General features: G+C 42.0%; 1 protein-coding gene across 1 annotated transcript; it reads left to right on the top strand.

Moving 5' to 3' along the window:
* Positions 1–861: 861 nt before the first annotated feature.
* Positions 862–7866, top strand: pex11b (peroxisomal biogenesis factor 11 beta). The gene is made up of 4 exons (XM_071524170.1): positions 862–1116; positions 2483–2598; positions 2719–2920; positions 4437–7866. The coding sequence occupies exons 1-4, from the start codon at positions 1061–1063 to the stop codon at positions 4819–4821; spliced, it is 759 nt and encodes a 252-aa protein (XP_071380271.1). The 5' UTR covers positions 862–1060; the 3' UTR covers positions 4822–7866.
* The last annotated feature ends 3911 nt before the right edge of the window (positions 7867–11777 follow it).

Genomic DNA, 11777 nt, shown 5'->3' with positions numbered 1-11777 from the left:
ACTTCTACTCTACTACATTTCAGAGGGAAATATTGTACTTTTTACTCCACTACATTTATTTGACAGCTTTAGTTACTAGTTACTTTGCAGATTTAGATTATTAATACAAATTATAAATCAACTAATAAATTATGATATATTTTGATAGGTTAAGCTACCCAGCAGTATATAAAGTAATTAAAATTAGCTACACCTTTACCAGCTGCAACATTAAAGTGATGAACACATTAATGCATCAATAATTATAGTCCAATAACATGATATATATGATTCTGAAATGGGCCATTCTGCATAATGACTACTTTCACTTTTGCTACTTTAAGTATATTTTGATGCTAATACTTTTGTACTTTGACTTAAGTAACATTTTGAATGCAGGACTTTTACGTGTAACAAAGTATTTTTACACGGTGGTATTGCTACTTTTACTTAAGTCAAAGATCTGAATACTTCTTCCACCACTGTTGTAAATGAACCTGCACATTTTATTGGACTCACTGGCTTTTACATTAGGGTTACGCACACACAAGGAGCACTCGTTTTTGGGATCAGGTCATCCCCCCCGGTCACATGAAGTGAGGACACCGGCAAGGGCGGAGTGTACTGCCGCCAAATCGAGTCGGCAGCAGCAAAACAAACCAACCCTAAACATCACTGACGTTGAATACAGTTAGTCTAGCATGTGTGTTTTGTTTGTTGGCTTTTCTTCGCCGCTCACTGGCAAACTCCGTCCAGCAGCCCGGCCACCACTCGACTAAGAGCAATTAAACGAGTGCACCAATCCAGCGCCGTAGAGGTGAGCGGAAGTGTGTCATAGCCGTGTGCAATAACGAACTAGCCCCAAAACCCGGATGGTAAACAGCAGATGATTGAACATTCTGGTCAGACTAGACGGTGTGGACGGCCGTTTCAGCACTGCAACAGGCTGGCTAGCTAGCTAACTAGCAGCTCAAAGTTTTGGATAGACTAGTAGCACATTCACAGGCTGGCTAGCTAACGTGCAGTTCAAACCGTCAGTTAATCTAGCAGCACAGGCCGAGAAACACAAGTCCAGTCCGGTATGGACTCTTGGGTTCGGTTTAACGCCCAGAGCCAAGCCAAGGAGAGACTTTTTAGGTAACGTCAAGGTTATTATCAGCACATAATAATACCATTTCAAATGTGACGGTAGCTACATATGTCTTCTTATGTATCTAAATTCCTTGCTAGCGCGGATAGATATTATTTGCTAGCTGAAATAAATTAGACAACTTGCTAACTAGTTTACAACTAAGAAACTGCTGTGTTTTTATTGATTATTCTATGTGAACTACCTGTTTACCTACAGAAAGTTTGAATTGGTCTGACTTGGATATTACATTGTTATCGTTCTGGTGTGTGTGCGCGCGCGCGGGTGGCAGGGTATGTGTGTGTGTGTGTGCGCGCGCGAACCTGATAGCTGTCCTCTCGTATTCTCCTGTCTGTAGGAAATAATCATGTGTCAGTATCCTTGTTTATGCATACCGAAATGCATACCAAACATGACTTGGGGTCGACACTTGTATTGCAGTGCTTCCTCTGTTATTTAATGCAGCTGTGATTCATGAGGGGATAACTCTAGTTTTAGACTAAATTACAATGCCAATGTCACATTTTCTGTGGCAGCAGTGGTGATTTCCACCACTGCTAAATGAACACAGAGGAAACACTGTACCGCCTGTACACCCATACCACCGAGCAGCACTTCATTTTTCCAATAAAATACCAACTTTTAAACTTATCACTGCTCACTCCACCACCCATGGGGTGGTTTGGTAGGTGAGGAAATTACAGTAAAAGAAATGACAGGAAAACCAGTTCTAAAAGAGTGAACTTTTATTGAAATAAGTGCTGCTTGGTGCAACCTTTTAAGGCAAGACTGCATTAAACTGTCAAATTTTAGCATGCAGTTTAATAACATGTTCTCTCAATGCAAAAAGAAAATGAAAGTCATGTATGGGTCCTGCAGGTTAGTGATTTTATTGGATATCATTTAGACTTCTAACAAGTAGATTTGTAAATTATCTTGTGTCCACTTTAAAAGGAAAGACCTCTATACATGTTACACCTGTTAAGGCTAGCTGTCAGCAGCTAATTCTGCATGCAGTTTTGTTATATGGTCGTTTGGCTATTATTCACAGACATCGGTCAGTTTTAACTTTAAATTGCTTTAAACTTTTGCTATTTATTTTTAAGCACCTGTTCAGTGTTTTCAGCCATGGACATTTCTAATACTAGTAATACTAGTATTAGAAATACTAGTAATACTAATACCTGCTAAATCTTTGGTCTTTTGTAAAAAATGATGGTCTTGAAAACATTCAGAGAGGTATGGGAGAATTTAATAAAAAAAAAAAAAAAAAATGGACAGTCAGTTTCATAAAGTCCCCAAGCTATTTTCCAGTCCAAATGCAAAAAAAAAAAAAAAAAAAAAGCAAAGTCTCCTTCTGTTTCGTTCCAACAGGGCCGCTCAGTATGCCTGCACTCTGCTGGGCTACACTCTTCAGAAGGGCGGGGCAGGGGCGGACCTTTTAAAGACCGTCGGTCAGCTGGAAGCCCACATGAGCCTAACGAGAAAGAGTGAGTGAGCCCGAGCGCCCCCTCTTTTTTCACTCTTTTCACTCTTTTTTTTTCCCACAAGCGACAAAGTGTGAGGATTGCTCAACTCACTCGGCCGGGTGTCTTGTTTTTGTCGTCCAGTGTTGCGCCTGGGGAACTCGGCGGAGGCCCTGGAGGCGGCCAAGCGGGCGGTCCACCTCTCCGACAGCGTGCTGCGGCTCTGCCTGACCGTCGCCCACCTCAACAGGGCCATGTACTTCGCCTGCGACAACGTCCTGTGGGCGGGGAAAGCGGGCCTGCTTCCTCAGCTGGACCAGCACAAGTGGAGCCAGAGATCCTTCAGGTGAGCGCGGAGGGATGTCGGTTATCTTTTCGTATCATTCCTGCGTTATGGTTTTGTAGGGCTGGGCGATATGGACCAAAAATCATATCTTGGTATTTTTAGGCCGAATGGCGAAACACGATATATATATCTCGGTATTTTCTATGAAGTGGGCTAAATGTTCAGTTGTAAGCAGGGCTGGGCGATATGGACAAAATCAAATATCACAATATTTTTAACCAAATACCTCGATATCGATATTGCGACAATATTGTAGGGATGACTATTGGTGCTTTCACAAAATATTTACACAATGAGATTTTTGATAAATAATCATCAGTAGTAATAGTAATCAGTAATGTGGATATAATGACTAAGTGGGTAAAGGCAAATAATAGAACAGCTAGAACAGTCTGGTAAGTTCAGAAAATGACATCACTTTACTGTAATGCAGCCTTTAAAACCAGGAAAAGACACTTATGCCATATCACCATATTACCATATCCAAAATCTAAGACGATATCTAGTCTCATATCACGATATCGATATAATATCGATATATTGCCCAGCCCTAATGTTTTGCTCTTTCTGAATGTTTGAATGTTTCACTTTTGAAGGGGGGATGCATCGATACCACTCTTTCAGTGCTTATTAAGTTCAAGTTCAAGTTTATTGTCATTCATCCACTTACATAGTATACGGCCGAAGGAAATGTCGTTCCTCACGGACCAAGGTGCTAACACACAAAAGATAAAAAAAATAAAATATAGCATATTCACAAACGTCATACTACACAGGAAAAAGTAAAATTACCAACAACAACAGAACTGCGAAGGCGGGTCTGTGGCATGGTGTGACTGCTGGCATTTAAAGTGCAGTGTGCACACCCGTATGTAAACATGGTGAACAGGTAGCCATGACTGACAGAGTAAAATAGACATTTAAGCAAAATAAAAAACGTCTCACAGTGTAAGTAGTTTTTAGCAGTCAACACTATGAGCAGTGTACCGATATTGTGGAAATTATAAAATATAGGCTAAATATAATATGCAGTGCAACTGTATCGTAAAAACTATAGAATATGAATAATATAAATATGCCTAACCTGTAACCTCAGTGGTAATTGTACATGGTACAAATACAAATACAAATACAAATACAAATAGGAGGCACAGCGGTGATGATGGTCCAGTATAAAGTGTCGGTGCAGGGTAGTCCTGAAATGTCCATTGCAGGAGCAGAGAGGTGTAGTCCAGGTGAGTTGTGTGTGTGTAATGTGGGGATGTTCCCATGTGTGTGTGTGTGTATTACAAAGTTTCGGTCCACAGGTTTGAATATCTCTTGATACTGAAAACACAGCTGCTAAAAATCCATTAGTGTGAATGCTCTCTGTTTGGGATCATTGTCCCAAATGTAAAAACAGTGAACACCCGGGTTTTTAGCTAAAGAATGTAACAGTGCTGCTTTGATCCCACATTATTAAAAAAAAAAAAAAGTTCCTACCACTCTTACCACCACTCTTTGCTGCCACCCGCAGGTACTACCTCTTCGCTCTGATCCTTAACCTGACCCGCGACGCCTACGAGCTCCGCCTCCTCATGGAGCGCGAGGCCCGCAGCCACGCCGCCAAACCCGCCCCCTCGCCCGTCGACGACCCGCCCCCCTCCTCGCCCGGCGCCGGGGTCGTCCTGCGTGTCCTCGCGGCCCGGCTCCGCAGAGAGCTCCGCCTGCTGGCCACGGTGCTGTGCGGCAACCCGCCGCTGCTGCTGGACCTGCTGAAGAACGGCTGCGACATCTTCATCCCGCTGGACCGGCTGGGGATCTACCCCACGGGGCCGGGCTTCGTCGGCGCCTGCGGCCTGGCGTCCTCCGTCCTCTCCGTCCTCACCATCGTCCACCCGTGGCTCAAACTGAAGCCGTGACGGCGTGACTAGACTTTTTCGGGGGGGGGTCTCCGTCTGAGGAGCCTGCGTGAGTGGAGGGAATCGACAGGATCAAATGGCATAGCAGAGGTATCATATGGCCTGACTTGTGAAGGTCCGGTTCTTTATTTGAAGTGTCACAGCTTTGCAGCGCCAGTGCAACGGCTGAGGTTTTCATGTGATGAAGCTTTGACGTATAGCGGAAGATCACCTGCTACTTGAACAGAGGGCAAAGCACTGAAATCCTTGAAATATCCTCAAAATAGCTGATAGGCTGGAGCCATGAAGAGCATTGAATTAAACAACTATGGAATTCCAACAAACAAGATGCCCTCCCCTAATAGATTATCTCTGCATCGCATAAACATCTCAGTACCCTGTTGCTAACTGACCAGCATCTCATTTCCACTGAACTGCTCAAGGCTACAGCTATTATCCAAACAGTTTTTTCAGTTTAAGGTTGATTTTTTGTTTTTGTTTTGCGTGTCTGAACTAGGTCTGCACAGGGCCGGACACAGAACCTGAATGGATAGCGTAGCATTATCAAAGACTGCGCTTCTCTCTCTAGCTCTTCTAGGCAACATCTGCATATTAGCAAACCTATCAGGTAAGCATCATCAAGTTAACTTTATAAAGCCCCTTAAAGGTTAAGTGTGTAATATTTCTGCTGAAGCATAATATGACTAGTAAATATCAGCAGAGGTTCCTGAATGGTACAGAGATTTCTGCATAGGAGCGGGCCAAGGCTAATGATTTTGTTGTTGTTTAAAGGCCCTCCTACCACGCAAAGGTCCATGCAAAAATCTGGCAATTTGTTTCTGCCTTGCTTATCGACAAAAAACACACATCAGAAAATATAATTTGAGACTTTATTACTAATCGGTAGAGTGTTCTGGTAAATTCGGCATGTATATAATCCCCAAAACAGCTTGAAATTTAACAGACCGACCCATTTATGCACAGGGTAAGTATTGATACTTCACACGAAAAACAGTGACTCCTTACCTTCGATGTGTTCCAAAAATCCACAGACAACAGGAATCGTGGTGATGTCAGGATCCTCCACCTAGTGGTGGCATGAGTGACAACTTAAAGGAATAGTTCACCAAAAATGAAGGGTGAGTAGATGATGACAGAATTTTCATTTTTGGATGAACTATTCCTTTAATACAGCTGCAGTGCCAGTTTTCCACTGCTTTGCTCCTTGCTGCAAAACCTCTCACCGCAGTGACTTGCCATAAGTCGATTCATACGGAAGCTAGCCCACCGGTACACATAAAGATGACTTGTTGATTTGAATGAGAAAGACCGTTCTATCCATTCAAGTTCTGTGGGGCCGATATGGGTTTGGTAAATCCATATATACACAGGCTCTCTGTGTAGGTTATGTACACCTCCTAAAAACCCAACAACATAGTAGTCTGTTGGTTTAGAGCAGTGGTTCTCAACCTTTTTCATATCAAGGACCCCTAATTTAGGCCACATTTGGGCCCCGGACCCCCATTTGAAACACAAACCTGAGAATATTTTTATTGTTAGATATGATTTTGTCCAGAATTCCATGACTATCTGTATTGTAGGTTGAGAGATAACAGTCAAACTAGGATCAAACCAGTCATTCTTCTACATTCTCTAATTGTGTTAACTTCTTGTAAATGAAATAATGCTGAAGTTTAGCAATTCATCAATTTGCTGGGGACCCCCTGGAACCCCCTGGTGGTCCCCCCCACCCCACGTTGAGAACCACTGGTTTAGAGGCATATGCAGAGGAAGGTCTACAACTGTACTGATGCTGCACAGTGTCCAATATTGTTTTAAGTGGCTCACAGTCAGGTACACTGTGAGAGATGGAAATATGAGAGCATTTTGTTTTAAGTTGAAGCCATATCTTGGAAAGTTTTCTATATATTATACAGGAATGTGTAAGGCATCGAGTCATTTTACTTGGTGTGAATGTGAGCGACTTGGAGGGAAATTCCTTTGTTCCAAGTGAGTGTCAGTGGTGTGGAATGGGGCTCTGAAGGGGTTTTATTCTAACAATTATGCATGTAAAGAGTGACTAGTTATTAATTGAATGTTTCAGGTAGATGGACCTTATGAAATGTGTTGAGCAGTCACACAGCAAGCCTGTATTATAGTGTGTTTAAAAATGCAAATTAATTGAGATCATCTATAAATTTAGACAATATTGGTGAAGCAGGCATATGAGGCGAGTGTGAGGTATATTTATATATAGAGCCTATACATATTTTCAAAACTAAAAGCTGAAATAACATAGGCACATCACTGTTCTAGCCTGCCTCATTAGCAAAAGCAGTCTTGTTTCATGTGACTGAGAGTGTGTGGAATGACATCATCACCCATCATTGTTCACAACTTTAAGTCTTGTAACGATTCTAAATGGAAAAACTAAAAGCGTTTGTAAATGATCTAGTAAATAATCCTTTTACAGTTTGTCAAGACATGGTGTGGTTTGTTAGGATGTTACAAATCCTGTCTCAGTGGTGTTGTATGTGATTTATGACCTGTTTGGAAAAATTTTTTCAATAAATGGTGGCCTTGGCTCTTATCTATCACTGGCCTGTATTATTGTTACACGCTGTCACTATTTTAAATGCTTCCACACTCTCCCATATTACAGACAAGAGAGTCCAACTGAAATATGTTTTTATTAGTGGTTTTGCAATTGACTGCAACTAGCTATCTGGTAGGGTAGAAAACCAGCAGTACAGTGGGCTCTTAAGATAGATCTTAAGAAGTTACCCTAAAAAGAAAATTAAGGCAATTTGCGAGCATCTTGCTTCCTTAATTTGATTTATTTCCTAGAAAAAAAGGAAATGACTGGTTGCTCTATATTGTCAAACTAGGATCAAAATGTGTCGGGTGCTCTTGGAAAACGGGGGAAAAAAGAGTGCTACAAACAAAAGGACAATCCAGGCACTCCGAATATAACAATATAACCACGAGGAAGGAAATCTTTAAAAAACCTTTATTGTAGTGGCTGAATCATTAAAAAAGCCAACCTACAGTGGTCGAAACCTATGAAAAACCTGTTATATATGGGTACCTATTTCCCATTTATGATATACATTTAATATTTCTGTGTAATCTCATCTCATGTTATTTCATTTTATTTATATATTTTTTTCAGTATTTTCAATTTGTTTCACCTTTCATGTTATTATCTGGGTCATGTGACTGCCTCCCATTGGCTGTTGCTATTATATAGGTGAGGCCACACCTGTGTTGTATGTGTTTAAAGCCCTGAAGAAGGCCTACAGTGGTTGAAACAAGATTTAGCCACTACAATAAAGGCTTTTTAAATATTTCCTTCCTTGTGGTTATATTTTTATATTTGGAGTGCCTGGATTGTCCTTTTGTTTGATTTATTTCCTGTTGAAACAGGATGTTGGGGTGGGACATAATGCAGGGAGGGATCATTCAGAAGTCTAAAACCAATGGGATATCAGTTACGGAGAGAAAGGCCTCACCTTAGGAAACACTTACCTTGGCATTACAATTACAGCCTCAGGCAGTTTCAGCCTGGCAGTGAATGCACTAAAAGAAAAAGCTTGAAGAGCTCTAAATGCAATTAAAATGAACATTTGTACTATTCAAATTCCAGTTAAAGGAAAGGAGGAGGTAGTGGAGGAAAGAAGGTAGAGGAGGAAAGGAGGAGGTAGATGAGAAAAGGTGGATGTAGAGGAGGAAAGGAGGAGCTAGAGGAGGAAGGGGGGTGGTAGTAGAGGAAAGGAGAAGGTAGGAGAGGAAAGGAGGAGTGATTTTTGGAGCTTTGGGATGCACTTTATAAGTAACTTACATCCCCTGCATACCTTTTTGTCTTTAATTAGGGGTCCAAGCACGAAATGCTGGGAACCCTGTTGTTTTTGTTCGGATTATTATTCCGCTTCTTCTTCTTCTTCTTCTTCTTCTTCTGCCCTAAAAGTATCTGGATCTCAGAAAGTGTAAGAGCTAGAGCGACCACACTTGTCAGATGTTGAAAGTCTCAGCCGCTACTCAGGCAACGAAACCCAAGTCAATTGGCCTCATGGTGGCGCTATAACAAGCAACTTTACGTTTTGGCCTATAACTTCTGAACCGTATGGGCCACAATCAAGATTCCACTTTCCCTGGATTCCTTGGTTCATTCTGCATCCATCCATATAGGCCCCGCCCATTTTGAATTTTGTCCAAAACTCTTTTTTCGCTACTCCTACAAATGTTTTCCTATTGTCACCAAATTTGTGACACAGCATGTCTGGACTGGTCAACTGTCATGGGTGGGGCCTTTTTCACAAAAATCGCCATAACTCAGGAACGCATTGTCCTATGGTAACCAAACTTGGTACACGTGTGCAGGTATGTAGTCTCAACTAATATAGGCAAGGCCTAATATACAAAAATTGCCCTAAGTCAGGAAGTTGTTGGCCTACCTTAAACGAATTTGGTACATATTTGCACAGGTCAACTCTGAGGTAGCATGCAACATTTGGTGGTATTGTAACCATAGTTGACCATAGTTAAAATACTCTAAGGCTCTAAATAGCCTATAACTTGGACAGTCTCATTACTCCCTCCATCGCCCCCCTGTGGACTCAGTAGCCTAATGGTTAATGAATAGGTCTACCATGCAAAAGAGTGTGGGTTCAAATCCCGTGGGTAATGCTGTCTCCTCACACCACTAAGCTTGTGATAACTAAGCATAATGTCTTAAGTTTCTAATTTTTGGACAAATGACCATATGAAAAGATGAACTTGACAGAAGTCACGGGCCAACACAAAAGCCGGTGTTAGACTGCATGTCCGAACTTCACAACATGTTATTTTCTGTGTGTGTCTTTCTACCTTCCGTAATGTTTTGTCTATCTGTCTGTCTTATCAAATTGTGCTTGGACCCCTCAATCGCCACTTGCGGCTATATTTATATTTATACTTTTACAAGTGTGGAATCCTATGTTGTCTTTCTATATGTCGCACATATGTACTTATGTGTACATTTTGTGTTGTACTGTGTAACGACTCAAGGTCACAAATTTATAGCTTGAGACTTGACTTGATGCATGAAGAGAAGACTTGGGACTTCTTGACTTGTGTTCTGGTGACTTGGGACTTGACTTTGACTTGTACTTTGATGACTTGAAAAGGTTTCTAAAGTCTTGACAAAAGATCTTGTGTTTGTGGAAATGACTTAGATTGAAGGTGATGAGATTTGTTCCACCAGACGACTGAATTTAAATTCAGTTTTCTGAATTTGTATGGAATGACTGAATTTATTGAAGTTGAAATTGATTTTAGAAATCAGACTCATGATGCACTTACCAAACTTGGTAAGTGCATCATGAGGTAGGGTAACAGCTGCCCCTTCAGACACTGCGAGGTGGCTATGGGCAGTGAGACAGTCTGCAACCTCTGGCAGGAGGGACGCTTCTTCCGTGCAGACTCGAAATTTCGCCACATGGTAATCAAGGTAAGTCAAAGCATGTTAGAGGATTGTCAAACTGAAGATTTCCCAGAACTATCTCCTTCAGGCTTTGCCCACTCCAGGCTGTATGTGTCTTAAATGGCCATTTATGGAAGGGTAGAAAAAAGCCTCCCTTAAAACCTGGGCCAGGAGCCTCACTCCTGTCTCCGAACCTGTTGGCAGGAACACCAACTTACTGCACAATCTGTGAAGTCAAACAGAAAACCTGAACAGAATTCACAGAAGACTCAACTTGGTGCATCCACAATAACTCCACAGTACTCAATCCTAAAAAGGAGTAAATCTCATCTACATTGTTCTCAATATATGGTCCCTCTTTCCACCTAGGCCCACTTGTGTGTGAAGAAACTAAGAGACCCATCACCATCAAAAATGCCTCCTTTTTCCAGATCAGGACTTACATTCAAATTTGCTTTATTGGCATGACAAGTATTCTCATATTGCCAAAGCAGAGCCATTGTCAGGACTTCATCTGAGATCTTCCATGCCAAGAAGAAAAAGCAGGAGGAACAGCAGAAGCAGGAGAACATGTCCAGCCCTAAGAAAGCCAAGCAGGCTGCTGAAAACCCCCCCGGCAAGACCCAGGGACAGTCGGACACAGCCCTGCCCAGCCATGTGGCCCCAGCTGGGGCTGAGGTCAAGGTGAAGACCCTGGAGGAGATCCGCAGGGAGAAGGCAGCAAGGATTCAGGCTCAGCAAGCCCTGGAGGCTGAAAACGAGAAGAGCCTTGCCATTGAAGCGCCCAGTGCTAAGAACCCCAGTTTCTCTCGGTAAGACGGCACTTCATCAAAAAACTTGCAGTATTGAAAATGACTACGTAATGAAATCCATGATGGTCACCTCCGGAACATACATTAGTCAATTGGCATATGATTGGTCTATGGGTCTTGAAGTGGCCATCTTTGATGTCATGGAATATACAGTAATTACTGATGACCATGCATTCAGTTCTGTAACCCTGACAAAGGCTATATGGCTTTGACAAAGGCTACTATAACCGAAACGATCTACTGTAGACGCAGTCAGACCCCTGAACAACAGAATTCAAGGACTTTCCAGGACTTTTACAGCACTCAGGAGGACATTTTCCATGACCAAAAAAAACAAATCTGTATATCCACCCAATTTTTGAAGTGAGCTCGTTGAAGCAAGCTAGTAAACTTCTACCTACCTCTTCACTACCCTGTCATTGTGGGACATGTAACCTTCAGCGGGAGAAAAATCTGGCAACCGGTGACACTTCTCCGTAGGTACGTTTATCTTAGCTATTAGCCTTTATGCACGGTCCTTCACTAGGTTTGCCTTTTGGGGTTTCCGTAGTCCAGCAGCTTTGCTGTAGGTTTATTTACAAATGTATTGCGGTTTGTGTCACCCTCTAGTGGTCGGAAAATTGCTTAGAGTAGCTTTATGTGTGAAGTGTAAAAACAAAAATTATCAGCAACAACCGAAGTCCATGGAAAACTTCAATCCTGGT

Source organism: Centroberyx affinis, unplaced genomic scaffold (assembly GCF_046629955.1).
Source record: "Centroberyx affinis isolate AG114_WGS23_722 - 3 ecotype Tasmania unplaced genomic scaffold, CSIRO-AGI_Caff_v1 ptg001162l_1, whole genome shotgun sequence".
Lineage (NCBI taxonomy): Eukaryota > Metazoa > Chordata > Actinopteri > Beryciformes > Berycidae > Centroberyx > Centroberyx affinis.
Note: the sequence above shows the minus strand (reverse complement) of the source record. Positions and strands in the feature narration are given on the sequence as shown.